General features: G+C 40.5%; 1 protein-coding gene across 8 annotated transcripts in view; it reads right to left on the bottom strand.

The window, feature by feature from the left end:
- Positions 1-9,131: 9,131 nt before the first annotated feature.
- pax2a (paired box 2a) overlaps positions 9,132-16,495 on the bottom strand; it is a 29,204-nt gene continuing 21,840 nt past the window's right edge. For 3 of the 8 annotated variants that reach the window (XM_034898657.1, XM_034898656.1, XM_034898664.1), the window contains 4 exons: positions 14,786-15,001; positions 13,548-13,649; positions 11,998-12,084; positions 9,132-11,802 (listed from right to left, as the gene is read on the bottom strand). In XM_034898657.1, the coding sequence (XP_034754548.1) occupies positions 11,681-11,802; positions 11,998-12,084; positions 13,548-13,649; positions 14,786-15,001 (527 nt within the window). In that variant the 3' untranslated portion in view covers positions 9,132-11,680. Of the gene's footprint in view, positions 11,822-11,997; positions 12,085-13,547; positions 13,650-14,785; positions 15,002-16,495 lie in introns of all 8 variants that reach the window. The other 5 variants (XM_034898660.1, XM_034898659.1, XM_034898663.1 and 2 more) reach the window with 3 other exon arrangements.

Here is a 16,495-nt window from a genome sequence, read left to right on the forward strand (position 1 = left end):
TGACCGTTTGGATCAAAGAGTGGTTATCTCTCCTATTGAGCTGTTCTCACCTCTGTCTTCTTTCATTATGGGGTGGACAACAAGAATTCCCCTCCATTAATCAGAACCCAATTCCCGGGTCAGCCATCACAGAACTCCTAACAAGCCAAAATGCAAAAAGAAGTGTGGAAATGAGTAAAATAAAAACAACACAAGCATCTCCTGAATGTCATACATGCCCGAGAATTGATTTCTTCCCTGTTAGTGGGAAAAAATGGGCAAGAAACTATTGCTTAGCCAGAGGTTCTACTAAATTAGATTCACTTTGGGTGTGCAGTCAGCAATCAGTCAGCAAAGTCTACTTGAACTGGTTGTGAAGTAAGCAGATATTCATATAAATTGGCTTCTTATTTTTCGCAGTGAATGAAATAATCCCTTACCTGACCACAGTGGATTGCTCTGCATACATATAGACAAGTTGTTTCCATCCATATATGAATAATAGCTTGTGTTAGAGAATGTCTTTCCAGAGTATCCACAAAAAGCGCGTCAAAGGATTTTGAGACTATCAGGATAGTTATTGGGATGTGAACCCTGCAGCTGTGTTACATTTATTTCACTGTTTCTTTCATATATTATGCAAACAACACCTCTGCAAGGATTATATCCAGAGGATTTGCAGGCAAGAGGCGTAAAAAACATAAGAAAAAGTGCCTTGATTCTTAATATGTGCTGTACATGTTCAAAAAAGGTGGGATGTATATGCATTAGTCACATTAATACAGAAATAAACAAATGGCGCTTTGAATTTCTATTTTTAAAAGGAAGTGGTGCTTGAGGAACTTTCTTACTTAGGAGACAAGTTAAATAAATTACTAACATAAACGTTACCTACAAATCTTGAGTAGTATGTACAAAGCAGTTATTAGACACAAAAAAATCTAAAATTTTAAAATTTTAAGTTCAACAAAGACAGTAGTTGAACCATATTTTACATGGACATGTGCAAATGTAGAAATAACAGCAGATACTGTACATTCTGGTGAATGCTGACAAGCATGGAACATTTCTAAATCAGATTAATGACAAAATATATGCATTCAACTCTCTCTGTGCTGTGCCATTTTCCACAAGTAAAAGATGATCTTCAGTAGAACGTCATCTCTCCCCTCTTCTGACTGTCACTTAGCCCTGTCTAGGTATAATGTCCTGCCCTACTTTGCCAGTTCTTGATTAAAATGTTGACTTTTTGCTGGGTAATAACCTGATTAATGTAATTGAATGTAAAAGGGCGTAGCTCAGCAGCATTGCTGATCACTGGAGATGGATTAGGAGAGAAGGCTTTCAAATTGAATACAGTTCTCCCTCCTCAGCTTGTTAATTGTGCCGTTTACCACTACCTGAGTCAGTGACCACTGCTATTTAGTCTCTCTAATGATGATGCACAGTCCGACCCAACCACAGATAATTAAAAAAACCTTCCCCTCACCAACTCCCCATCTCTCTCTGTCTTGAGTTTGGTGTTGCATTGACAAGCCGCGCTAAGGCTAGATATTGAGCTGTCCGCTTCGCAGAGTCTTGGTTGCAGGACCACGCAGCCTTCTAAATGCTGTTGTTTTCTGTGTTTTCTATAGAGAAAGTTAGGTATAGATCCTTGATGTTTGGCTGTGATTGATGGCAGAAAGGTCTGAGGTTTCATTGTGTTCTTCCTGTTGAAATGCCCCTCCCTTATCTCACCCAAGCTAAAACAACTGATTTTGAGAAGAATTCTTCTTTTGTTAAGCTTTAGAAATCATTGCTTTCCAGTTGAACGTCTCGAAGAAATTCAGTTTTTAAATCCCCCTAATCCAGTATCATGTTTGTAATCTGTACTTGGGTAAATTGTGAAAACTTTGTTTTGCTGTGCAGTGCAGGGGCTCCCACTTAAACCTGACAATAAGTTGTGTTCTAGGAATTCCAAGCAGCATTCTGAAATGTTTTTCTAGTTGGCAGGGACAGGTGACATTTTTATTTGTGGCACTGTGCAAAGAAGTACTTTACCACCGACCCGGCAGTGAGAACTCTTTTCATCCGTGCATAGTGTTGGTGTTTTTACTTCTTCTCTCAGAACAAAGATGGTGGTGAGGAAAATGAACAACCCTAAATGCTGGTCCTACAGTATGTAATCTTTCTAACTAGCACTTTACTTTGGTCTGCAAATACATGTTCCGTTCATTATTAATTATTGTACAGATCATCTTTTGCATTTGATTGATTAATCATGTAGTCTATGAAATCTCCAAACTAGAGAAAAAAAATCCTGATTACAACTTCTGATTGTGATTCCAAGGTGATGTCTTCTTTAGTCCAACCAAAAGTTCCAAATCCAAAGAGATTTGATTTACAATTATATTAAATTCAAAGAAACACATTCAAAAAGCTGGCACAAGCAGATATTTGGCATTATTAGCTGGCTTTTCTTCATTGAAATATCTTCTAATTAATATTCTGTCAAACATATAATTGTTTCAGCTCTACTTTGTTGTATCCCCAGTTGGATAAAACACAAATTATTGTATCATTTTGTATAAACAGTAGATTCATAACGATAGTACAACTTAATTGTTTTGGCATGTAACAATATGATTACTGCCACATCTATAGCTTTTGCACTTGGTTTAAGACCCCGGCTAAAAATTAATAAATGATTGAGGATGTTTTTCGCTTACACTGTTCACAGTGTTTGCTCACGTTAATGTAAAATAACGTCTTGATCTGTGCAGTGATAAATACAAAGACCTTTTAAAAATGCCTTCTGTGTCTTTTGTCCCCATTCAGTTTGATTAGCAAAATAACCATACAAACGTTTTCAATGTATTCAACTTGGAAGTATTTATCACTACACGAAATGTTGATTTTCTTTCAATAACTGTCTACCATATTATATTTAAATTAATCTTTTTGAACGTACCCTGTTGCAGCAGCAATGAGGAGCTTTAAAAGAGTCTGTGAATTTACACTACTTGCAGTCAAGAGCAAGTTCTGAAATAATTAGGGGAGAGAAATCTTTGGCTAGTGCAAACTTCTTTCCACCATTGCAGAACAAAATAATAAAGAGAATGTGTGCTAGACAAAGGCAAGAGACCCCCACGGTGCCTGGGTCTCTGCTTCCTGTCAGGAGTATTCCTGCGGGGTTTCACATGACAAAACGCAGAAAGTTGTTTTGTCCCCGTGCCTGTCACAATACACCCTCATAACTGCAGCTGTGTGTTTGTGTGCATATCTGAATGTGTGTTTTGTTGTGCACTTGCACACGTGTGTGTGTGTGTGTGTGTGTGGGTGTGTGGCTGGCTGTGCTTTTCTTTTTTTTGTACTGGCATGTTGTCTCGCTGTCTTCCCTGTCAGCGCATAGCCTGGCACCTGCTCTCATGTTCCTAATTAGTCTCATTTAATTAATTATATTCTACAGCACATCTCCTCTCTGTTCATATGCAGTGCCTTTCTTTAGGTCTCACTCCTGTCCTTCCACACTTCTAATTCTAAACATGATATCCTTTTCAGTTAATTTAGTTGACCGTGCTATCGTGCTCTCAAAACCTGTAAATTGTGCACTTTTTCACCTTAGAAATGTGATGCTACATGAACGTGTTTGCCGAAGAAACACGCTGACAGCCAGCTGACTCACAGACAGAGTCTCTTCAGTAAGCTGCAGGAAAACAAGTCAAGTTTCAAGAATGGTGAATAAACAGAAATCAGGAAAGCACTTTACCTTTGACAGTTGGCCTAAGCACCTCTTTCTTCTCTGTTAGCGTTTCTGTTCCATTTGTCAGGTTCACTTGGCTTGTATGCCAGTGTTGTCTATTAGGTGTATTTTCACTGTGCTTAGCACTACAGTAAAGGACTGAATTGAGAGGAATGAGAGAAAGAAAGAGAGAGAGAGAGAGAGAGAGAGAGAGAGAGAGAGAGAGAGAGAGAGAGAGACAGTTGAGTTTATTATCCCCCGGAGTCCTTGGAGTAATTACTCATCACTTGGCCACAACAACTGTACGATTAATGTAACAGTTAAGGCATACTTATAGTTTTAATGATTGTCAAGATTTCAATACACATATATAACAACAACACCTTTACTAAAATTACCTTTGTGTTGCATAAGGTGTGATAATTCCTAAGGTGACACTAAGAAGGGGGCATCCAAGGTACACAAACCCATCAATGAACGACAGTGGAAACAGCGTTGAATTTCACTTCCTGATGTCAGAGAAGATGGACAGCCAGTTGCGGGCAGCCTCCCAGCTGCCCCTCATCCCATGTTTTCCACTAGAGGATCCTGGGCTTACAGAAAAGATGGCGTTAATAATTCAGAGCCTTGATAAACACCACCCAACACCGCCACAAAAGACAAGATCAAACTTTTGGCAAAGCCAGCGCCACAGAGGGCTGATTGTGTTTCCCTGTGTAGCACGCTGTACGTTGACCATATGGACATCATAATCACCCGTGGGATGTATCAGCAGATTCTTGATCTGGAGCCCAAAATCACACGACACCTTAATTAGCTGGTGTTGATATCGCCCTTCACAGTACTAATTTGTCATCGCCAACAAAACAGCTTCTGGCAAGCACGGTTCTGTTGAATTTTGTCAACACTGCTAAGGAAACAGACATTGAGCATTTAAGGTAACACCTATTTCTGATTGAAATCCTCCACAACAGGTAGCTCTACTTTGCAAAGCATTCTTTTTATCAACAAAGATTTCACATTTAATCATGTTACATATCAACAGCCAATTATGAGGAAATAAGCATGAGTTTGTCTCTCTTATATCCTAAATAATAACATGCGGCCATCATTAAATTATTTGGAACTGTGTTGATTCCAAATGACATGCAGTTCCAATAAGGTGTAAATAATTGCTGCCCTCCTTGGGAGGCGTAGCCACCAGGAATCAGTGAGATCCAAAGGTCAGATGTGTTCTGCACGCCAGCTCTAAAGTGGTTTATTAGCATCCCAACGACATATTTAGGAGATCGTCTGAGACATAATTACCTGGATAAGGTACAGATGAATACTGTATTTGAGGGAGATGGCAAGGTTGGTTGGATATTGGCTTTGTCTCCATTAACCTGGAGCGTGGTGTTAAAGGATCTGTTTGTGGAGAGAAAATGACAGGGAGTCGGGCTGATGGGGCTGGACTGAGACAGTTAAAGGCCCCTTGCTGCATAGGATAATTAATAAATAAAATACCAGGGGAGCCCCTGCCATGCCTTCGTCTATGACAGGGGCTGTCTCCAGTGCGCTAAAGCATTAAATGACCAATTTCTGTCAGACTAACTTCCACCACGCTCTCTCTCCCTCTCCTTTTCTTTCGCCCTCTCTCTTTTACTTGCCCTCTCATCTCCACTAGACTCACCCCTCTCTCCCTCGTTCCCTCCCTTGCTTCCTTGTTTCCTGAAGTGGGGCTACTTTGCTCTCTTTGCACTGAGTTTTTCAGCGACTGATGGCTCTAGTTCATTTCTGCTGAATTAATTGGTCCCTGAATGAATTCTGTTGACAGGGCAATTCATCATGAGTTTGGTCTGACAGTGACTGGGTGTTGGGTAGGGGAGGGGTCGTGGCGTCGGAGAATGTGTGTGTGCGTGTGTGTGTGTGTGTGTGTGTGTGTTGGGGGTTGAAGCGGTGTGGGGAGCCAGTCAGAGGTGGTGGGGGTTGGTGATTCTGGCCTCCCACTTTTATTCTCCCCTCTTTGCCTTGTTTCTTCTTCTTGCTCTGTCCTACTGGAGTTGCAGAAAGCTGGATGCTCATGTTGTGATGTTTTACCAAAACAGTTAGGACTCAAACAAATGGACCCCCACCCCCAGGCTGTGCCTCTGTCAGACAGAAGACCCCCTCTGCGATTGAAGGGGGCATGCAGGTCAGTGCTACCCCATTTTACACATTTTGGCCTTTTGTTACACCCCCACACAGTTTCTCCCCAACTTAAAATCCCTCCCCACCACTTGATTTGCACACACAGACACCAACTCTTGCCCCTCAGCTCCTCAGCCCTTTTGGAGAGTGACATAATCAGGTAGCTAGGCATATTTAGTGCATAATTACATTATGTGTCACACAATGGCCATTCAAAACGATAATTTAGCTCCTGAAGGGAAATGGCTTTGCACTGCTGACTGATTTAACTGGGACGGGAATGGTATAACAGCATATAGTTGGCAGATGAGGCCTGGGTTGAGAAACACAGCAATTGCATTTCTCCAGACAGCTCTTGAGCTGTTCATTATTCTAATTGCGAACTATGCTACAGTACCAGAAACACACAGAGCCCAAGCATCCTTTGAGCTTGAACATGGAGGAAACCTCTTTAGGCTGTGTTGAGTCAATCAATGCTCACTCATTACAAACATCACAAAGTCATGTTCTTGTCGCCTGGATGGTCTCACCCGCCAACAATGAAAATAACCTCATAATAATCGTTCTGTCAGTATTGGGAACATCAGAGACCAGGCTGGACTCTCTGACTCCCCCTGCCATGCTGAAATAATCTTAGTATGAAATAACGATTTAGTTCCCCATGACATTTTCACAAACCTTTATTTTAATGTTTAAACGTACAGTTGCATCTTCAGGGACACTTCAAGACTATTGAAGACATATTTACTTTCATTATATAACTGACTTAAGAAAAAACTCTTTCACTTTTAACACACGTAGCTTCACATTAAACCTCTGGGCCGTTGTAGTGCTGCCTCATCTCAACCTAAATCCATTTGGGATTAACAGAGTTAACGAAGGCGGCATTGTGAACAATACTGCACCCGTGCAGCCACTAATTAAAGCCTCTTCTAATGAGGGCTCGTTGATTGACACAGCAGGGTTGGCCTCTCCCCTCACAAGCATCAACTATGACAGCCACATGATGAGGCTGATGACAGGCTCCCATGCAGGCAGATGACAGGATGTCACTGCTAGACCACCATCGCTCCTCGTCTCTGAACAATACCAGGTCATCTTGTGGATGTTAACACAAAGAAAAATCTGTGTGTATTGACTTCTAGGTGTTTTCACTGTACTTTGCCACTGTTTATTCTTTTCAGAGGAAATGCCCTGTTGAGGACTGGTGAGAATTGTAATTCAACATTTTAGAAACACTCCATCACAAATACAAATACCCCAATTAAATAAATAAGAATCATCACCAACATTTACTTAAATGTTAAAGTAAAAGGTCCCTGTGGCTGAGAAATAATCATACATTACATTGTTGATTGTTATTATTAATGCATCAATGCTAGCAGCATTTTTACTGTTGTGGCTCGTCCAGGTGCAGCTATTTTTTAACTGCTTTATATACTATTTGGTTTAGTCCAGTGGTTGGGTCACAAGACAAATCTGGGAAAGAAGAGCAATCAAAGTTCTGCTGCAAAAATTTCTATCAATTTTGGGGTTTCTTCTGTAATCTTTTAACAAAAAGTGTGTACACAGAGTGTAGTGCAGTAATTTCCCCATTGGGGACTAATAAACAAATTATCTTAATTATCTTAATTATCTTTTCTTTTTGCATAATATTGGATAATTCGACCTCTTTGTGTCTTGAGTGATTGACGTAAATGAAAACATTTGCAAATTAAGGGGGAATGTCTCTTTGGTTTGACTGCTAACAACTTATAGATATCTAAAACCTGTGGCAAGGGACCCTGCTTACAGTTGTTTTAAGGCCTATAATTTGTTTTTAATCACAATTCTTGATGAAAAACATCTGTCAGATAAATGCAATGGATGGATTTGAATATTATAAAAGTGAAATACTCAAGTAGAGCACGAATCTTTTTTCAGATGCTTAACTTAAAAATAATTGAATTTAAATACATATTTATATATATATATGTGTAATAAGTTGATGTCTGCATAAAACTTTAACTTTGCAAGAAATTGCTTCAGACTGTGTTCATCTACCAGCTTTACAGTAAGCTTTTTTCCCTGTATATATTATCAGTGACAGGCATGAATCTTGCCAAAGAGGCCTTGCTGTAGGGCATCACCAAGCCAAGTTGACAATGAGGGTGAAGTGTTTGAGTAAATCTTGCACGAGGCCCATTGGCCCCCGTAGTAGGGCCTCTCTGTGTGGAGTTTGAGAAGCCCTCAGGATGACAGGTGCTTTTCGTAATGCCTAACTGATGAGAGCCAATAAGCATGCCCCATTCTGCTGGTGTGTGTCTCTTCTCCTGTTGTTGTCATCTGGCCTGCTAAAGTAAAGATGAGCTTGACTGACAGATGCATCCGGGTTCACAGTTTATTGGTTTCTACGAGAGAGCCAGATATGCCAATTTAGACAGGGTAGTGACAAAAAAGTTCCCATCTAAATGGAATAATTTTACCACTGGGAATTCTCAGCTGGGAGAGGAAGGAGTGTTAGTGTGTGTGTATGTGTGTTTTATCTTTTAACAAGCACTGAATGACAAACACATAGGACAGTTAGGGGGCTGACAGAAACAGCAGCTTTTGATGCTTCACAGGGGATCCATGAAATAAACAATGGGCAGAGGAAGCAGGGAAATTGAATTACAACAACTGTGTGTTTCAGGGTAGAGAGTGCAGAGAGGAGGTGAGGCATCTGCAGTGTGGTATGGCAGGATGAAACCAATGCATCATTAAATATACTGGAGTCAGAAGCCGGGGCAAGGCTTTCCTGCCTTCCCAACGGTCCTGCTGTCCACACACACACACACACACACACACACACACATACACACACACACACACACAAACACACATGTTGAAATAATGCAAGTGCTCCTTTTATTGTAGCTTAATTTCCACAGTGATCATAATGTATATGATTTCTTCACATATACACTGATCTACACAACAACATGTTCTGCACCTTTCCTGTCTCTCATATTTGAGATCTGTAACCCATATGAGTGCCTTCTGTAGTCATGACTGTTCATAAAACCAAACATCAGTATAACAGCAGCAGGAACACTCTCCGGGAACCTTGAACTCTGAATCATTTTCTTATGGGGTTAATAAGGAGGGGACACCGAGTCAACGACTGACATATAAAAGAATTTATTTCTCATGTGCACAAAAATAATTGGAACAGAACTGAAACAGAACAATGATTGAGGCCACAAGGCTTTCTGTATAGATTTTCACCAGAAATCCTTTTTAGGTCCGTGACACATCTCCTGTATCATCTTTACAACAGCAGAAGACCCATTCCTTCAGAGGTGCTCCGCTTCCTAAAGCAAAGACTGCCTGAATGACGGTGGCTTGCACTCTGCGCCAATTTTTTTCATTTTCAGATATGTCGAGCTACACGTAGACAGAAATAGGCAAATCCCAAGTGCAATTTGTAGAGGATAGCTTCTCCAGAAGAGCAGGGACACAGTCTGTTTCTTTTTTATCCAGTGCCCTCAGCAACAGCAGCTGACCCTGTACCAGATGATGTATTTACTTGTGTGGAATTAAAGTCAATTTCATCTTGGATGCCGTGCCCTAAAGTGTTGTATTGGTAGAGAGAGTGGAGGGAGGGAGGAGAGATGGGTGACAGGTAATAAGTGTGGATGTGTTTCTATACATGGAGGCACAGATGACTGTAATTTGGATTAACATAATGATCACAACATCTACTAACAGCAAACAGGACAATATCTTTGATTGTTACCAAGGACTTCAGTTTGATCGCATTTATTTAAGGGGATTGGTGGAGCAAAAGTGAAACGAGAAAGAAACCATTTCACACCAGAAGTCTTTTAACTTGTTAACTTTTATGCTTTTCTCCATGGGGATTACTTAATCTGAGCCCAACAACAAAGTATGATACAGAAAGCCATTTAACTCATTGCATAGTGACATAAAACATTATCATGACATTATCATGAAAACAAAATAAAATGACAAAGACAATCTATGTGATGTTAGCATCTGAAACCTGCTACTACAGTATATGTAGCCACAGGTTATACAGTAGTTGTGCTTTTTCTCGTAGCACAACATTACATTAACACACAAATGTAATGCATGTTTTTTCAGTCTGTATATCTACAAAGGGAGCCAGTACATTAGTGTGATCCTGGAAGGGTGTGTGTGATAATATTTACAGAGAAGAATTGTCTTCACGTTATTCACATATCATTCTACAAAGCAGCATTTTGTTGCAACCGATGGAGTATTGAGTCATTGAATTTCAACTTTTTCATTACAGTCATATGCATCATGTTGTTCGCCTGTTAAGTTACGACATACATGTTCAGTGTTGACTACTTATTTAAAAGATAATACTGATTTATTTATGCATACATATACTGTAAATAAAATATTAAATATCAAACTAAGTCTTTGGCAAATGTAGTTAAAAGTACATTCACAAAATATTTTTCCAAAAAGCAAACTGAATCAGTATTTCCTTTCAGTCCCAATGGAGAGTAGAACATAAATCAAGGAGGGAGGTGAAAATGTGTTTGCAAAGGCAATTAATGTTTTTTGAACAGGCATGAATTTACGTAAAAAAAAACAGGTTTGTAAGGCAATTGTTGAAGCTAATTTACAGTTGGTTAGCCCAACTGCATACAGCTTTCTAAACTGTGTAGGCATCTAGTGGTATGACTAAGTAGCTGAATGGATTATAACCCAGGAGAATAGAATATGTCCATGTAGCCATAGGGCTATGGCTTACAAACTCCTCCGAAACTCCAAAGCATCACTTTCACTCAGAAAAGGATGTTTACACAAAAGCTTGTCTGTCTGCCTGTCTGCTTTAACACCTACACTTTCCAACATAAAGTATCAACGTATGCCTAAAATTGTTAGGTTAATTAAAATGAATTTACCAAAGCGAATGTACCAAATAAATTAACTAAGCTGAGGTTATAGTGCAAAAAAAGAGCAAAGGATGATCATGTGTGGACATGGACATGACTTGGAAATTAGGGAATTGTGACGATTACTCTGAAAGAATCTTTGATAACCTTTTTACATTTAGAAATAGTGACAGAAAAAAATTATTTAAAGTATTTGAAATTGTGGCGAGGCCATTTTGTGGTCACCATGTTTTTAATACTTTGCAAAATGATTTAAATTTTTACATCTGATTGTTTGCTACAGGAATTGTGATGTTGCCATTGGTTTATGTAGGGTCAGTAAACGCAGGACATGCTGTTTTTCTCTGATAGTGTACGTGGGACAGAAGACATAGTCAAATCACCAGAGTAAAGCAGTTGGAGCCACAATCTCGTTAAGTGTCAAAGATTCCTTATAACACTGGTTCACATCGCTGCATCATCAAGCTATGGGACCATTGTCATCTCCCCTGGACCAATACTGCATTTCATCACATAAAAGCAATGTGAGGATCCATGAATAAAATAACAACAACAGCAACAAAGAAACAAAAATAAAACCCCACAACATTGTTTTCCACATGGTATTCTTCACACTGTTTTTCTTCATTTTATATTTTTATAATATATATATAATATATATATATATATATTTATATAATCTCTTAAAGTCATTCTGGAAATGTTCGGGCCTGTGAGAGATTGAGGGCATGATGGGGGAGTTCTGAACGCCCGAGGGCCCCTTTGACCCAAAGTCTGTGACGCTGAAGCTGGGCTAGATGCACCCGGCGTCGAACTCGACGATCCTTTTCTCCACATCACATAACATCCCGGGTTTCCTTTAGGATTCCACCTTGCTTCCCTTTGACCTCAGTGTTTCTTAGACAGGGACAATACGGAGGCCAAAGCCCTGGCCCTGCAGTTTGAACTGGTCTCCATAGTAACTAGTGGCGGTCGTAGGCAGTGGCAGCAGTGGGAGGTGCGGAGCCACGGGACGCGGCACTATAATAATAAGGGGAACCTGAAAGTTAACAGAAGAACGAGCCGTTGGAAACCACGAGGTCAAACATCATGTAAGACGTGTGTAAAACTCCAAAGATACATGGTGTCAGGAGATTTTTTATTATTTTGTTTAACATGATTATTGTTGTTACAGTATGTTTAAACATTTTAAATACATAAGAGAAAGTTGCTTACTTAGTAATGCTGGATTGCTGAACCGCCATGCTTCGTTGTAAGTGGTGTATTGTGGATGAGAGTAAGGGTTTCCAGAAAAGTCCCCTCCTAGAGAACAAATCAATAAAAACATACATTAGCAAAAAGCTAACAAACTGAAATGACTGACAGCTTTTGTAAAAAAAAAAAAAATTGCCCTTTCCACAAGTCACATTATGGTTACATTACAATCTTGCAATCTTGTCTCTTGTCAAAATAATGTTTCTGCAGTTCATCCTGGCTGCTTGTATAGATTGCCTCCACAGTCCCTTCAGGTGAATTGATTGTTTTATTAATCCTCTGTTAGTCTTTAGGATTTCCTCTATTCTTTCTTAAAGTTAGGACTTGTGTACTTTCTACTGCTTTTAAGCAATGATGCTTCCCTTTAAAACTCCCTATAAGGTTCTCTGAAACTCTTATTCGCTTCTCCCTGGGCAGGTCGTGGTGGAAAGGACAGGACGCTGACGGGATGTCAGAGAGCCATACTGTGGGTTCACAGGTTTCCTACTTTTACAAGACTATAAAGGCTGGGTTTTATATGAAGCTACTGAAGAATGGCCTTGCTTTAACAGTGTTTGGTGCCAGTCACTAAATCTTTCACTACCAGATGACAAAAACTGCAACCTCTGGATTAAAAAAGTAGCTGTGTGAGAGTGAGTATATACATGGGCACTCTCCAGTGGCATATAAACCAATAACGCATAAGTAATTTTCTTAATTTCGGATATCAGCTTTTTCCTCCATGTACATGTTAAAATGTTACCCTCATGCACACTGAGCTCACTTGTAAATACTGCACGCCTGCTTTGATTATTGGTCAGTGTGAAAGGAACATGTCTCAGAGCAATAAAGGGAATTGTGTTTTCAGTTGTTTGGAAGAGAGATCTACACACGCTGGCAGCTATAGCATCCCCACTGTTGGTCGTGCAACTCGAGCTCATCCCTGAGAGAGATAGTGATTTAAATATTTACAGGCCCTCCACGCCTCTGTGTTTTGACCCTTAACTGTTTGCTGTGAACCTGAACTGCAGGTTAAGTAGAGGGGAAAGAGATACGGTCGGCAGCCCTGGGTGTCCGGGGAGGCGAGGAGAGGAGCAAAAGCAGTGTTTATTGACGAGGCTGGTGAGAGTGCGCTGTGTGGACACGGCAAGGGTAATGAGCGCTGGGAGCTGGAGTGTAACTGAGAGGAACTGTCCTATCACACGGCTACTGATTGTGGTGATCGCCTATCAAGTTCATCTAATGTCCTCGACTGCAGACGCAAACCACGAGCTAACCGCAGTCTAACAAAGCTATAACAAGCTTGTTTCAATCCTTTGAGTCAAAAACATTGCTTTAAAGTTTCGTCAGTATCTCAAATGTGTTTTTTTTATGTGTTACATGCATACTGTTAAATACATTACAGAAAAGCATTACCACTTGTTTAAATTAAAGTGGCCTCAACAAGATCAACTGAAGGGGACTACCTGCTGGAAATAAAACCTGTAAAAGTCAAATTAATGGCATCGTAAAAAGGGAGTAGTGCCACCTACCAGGAACCATTCCAGCGAGTGTGGAGGTGGGGTAGCTTCCTTGTCCTGTGGGGGGGACATGAGGCGGGTAGCCAGGTAAAGTGGTACTGGCCATATCTCGACCTGCAGGCACACAGGAGGAAATTTATTAGGCTACATGGATGCTTAAAAACAGAAAAGTTGAAACTGAATGTAAAATGTAAAATGCTAAAACTTTACTTGCTAGTAAAGCATAAAAACATAATTTTTCTACTTCATAGGTAAAATAATTTCTTTCTATGTGCTGCAATCATGATATTCACATCATGAACAAGAAACACACTAAATGCCCCAAAGTGAAGTGTATGCATATAGTCACTGAGAGTACCATGCAATGGCAAGATGTCACAATGCCTCACACCATTTAATTACTTATAGTATGAAAGCTCATTTTGCAAAATTCTGAGGAAAAATAGTTCACAATGCTTAAAATGTCCACACACATGTAAAATGGTGCAGCATGTTACACGAAGTTGCATAGCAGAGTTGCATCCATTGGTGTCTATCTGAACTGCTTAACCAGTCTGGGGTTGCAAGGAGTTGGAGCATGTATTGGGTGAAAGGTGTACCCCTGCACAAGTCAACAGCCCATATCACAGGGAAATTTCCATGTTATATTGAGGAAAGTTACTTAAATTGCTTTTATTAAATGCTCCAATCAGAGACTGATAGGGCTGTAACATTAATATACCAAAGTCCTAAGCAGCTTTTAAAACTGACAGGAACATCGGGCCAAGGAGAGCTCTGTCTGCTCTACATTCAGTCCTGTAATTAACAGTGGCAGCATTGGGTCTGGCTGGATAAAGGGGCACACAGGACAGGGACATAATCAGCATCAGCCCTATGTCTCTGCTTTAGCACCCTCCTCTTTAAGCCTCCTCTGGCCCCTCAGACCTTGGGCCTGTCCCAAGGCTGGAGGGACCTGGAGGCCTTTTGTTAACCCGAGAGACGAGCAAGGGGTCAGAGCTGGAGAAATGCAGGGTGGAGAGGGGGAGAGAGCAGTCACTGTTAATGAGCAGCAAACAGTTAGTGCTTCTGTGTGCATGACAGAAGGGCCACAAAGCATGATGGGATTGATGGTTTTGCAACGTGAGAGTCAGACGCTTTAATTTGGGGTGGTTTTAAAAGTTATTAAAAATGAACACAGTGGTAAATCGACTAAAAAGAGTGGCTTGATTGGAGTTTGATCTGGCTACAGGGCGTTATGGATAAAGTTGTACCTGCTATAAAAGGCTGGCTGGCATACTGGCTGTAGCAGTGACTGTGGGCATGGGCAGGGTAGCTGGAAGTAGAGGCATCTACAGAGAGGCTGGACTGGTGGGACAAGATGTCGGCTAGAGTAGAGTCTTCAACAGAGGAGGGGGTGAAGGGGGCAAAGGATGCCTCATGGGGCTCTCGCTTTACACACATGGAAGGTGGACATGATGGGTGAGAGTCTGCCAGGTAGAAAGAAAAGAAAAAGAAAAAAACTAGATGTAATGTAAACATGCAACCCCACACATACAGCATGCATTAACTTCAGTCACTCAGATGTATGGATGGATGAATGTATAGCTTTCTAAATGCCCAAATTACCAAAATGAAAACTTCAGTGCAGAGGGCAAAACAAATCAAAAGTCTCACCGCGGAAGTTTGAAGATTTGTCATGCATACAGCAGAAAACTACCACAGGGCAATAAATCAAACAGAGAGGGGACTCCAAATCCTTAACAGATTTATGGTATGAATTAAAGGAAGCCTAAAGGATGAGTAACACTACAAGAAGTGCAATTGCTTTTATACATTTATTTCCTATCTTTTACCAACTCAAGACCCGACATTTTGTATGAATTCTCAATAGATAACCAATCTTAAGCAGTTGATTTGTTTTTTGCATAGCATATAACAATAATAATCTCATATGCACCCAGCAGTAATTCATCCAACAAAGTGGAAACATACACCAGTGAAATGTTGCAACATCACATTGCGCCTGATCAATCAAGCTCAAATACGTAAAAAATTTCCCCATGGTTTTGGGGAAAACAAACAACGTAATCTCACGGCTGCTTTCTCACAACAAAAGCACTCCCACAAATAACCAAACAATCGACTCACAGACAGGTCAAAACTCTACACTTTGATCTAATTTGGCTGATGAGTCTTGGCATCTTTCATATCACCGGCTCTGCCTCTTGAACCTATGCAATCAATGTGAGCTCTGTCTTCGGCCTCTCCACGTCTGCCGTAGAGACTGTTCTGTTCACTGGGGCCTGTAGGGAGAGATGGCTCTTTCCCGACACTATGATAGCCTCATTAGCTGCTTCCCCCATCATTGTTACTTTACAACAGCACTGTGTGTTGCGATTCCTCATTAAGATAAGGGCTGTTCAATGAAAGGGGGATGCAACCCTGTCAGCCCTATGAACCTAATGCCAGGGAACGTAACAGACTACTTTTCCATTGAAATCTAAAGCAGGTTCTATAAATCTCTTTGTCTCAGTGACAGCTGTAAATGTGAATTTTAACCGAGGTACTGCAATTACACAGAATACTTTCATCTTATTGAGACAAATAGCATTGTTACGGAGGGAACAGCACAATGTTTAACAATGTACATTTTTTAACTTGTGATCAAATCATTAAAAAGATGGTTGTCACCAATCCCTGGAATGACCAGACATATTCTAATGAGTGGGCTTTGCATTTAATTGGATGGACGTCACATGCACTTCACAAGTACGCTATGAATTTATTGGAAACAAGGTCCACATATAGGGATGATTGCAAATGGCTGGCACTCAGTTCTGTACTTCAGTTAATTATATCCAAGATATACTCTGTTTAAGTTTTTAAAGTTAAAATAGCTTTCGGGACTTCCGGTTTGAGCGATGACGGAGTAGGTCGCAATCCGGGAGAGCTCTGTTGAAATCCTTTCTAAATTCGGTTAA

This window comes from Etheostoma cragini, chromosome 17 (genome assembly GCF_013103735.1).
Source record: "Etheostoma cragini isolate CJK2018 chromosome 17, CSU_Ecrag_1.0, whole genome shotgun sequence".
NCBI classification, from domain to species: Eukaryota; Metazoa; Chordata; class Actinopteri; order Perciformes; family Percidae; genus Etheostoma; species Etheostoma cragini.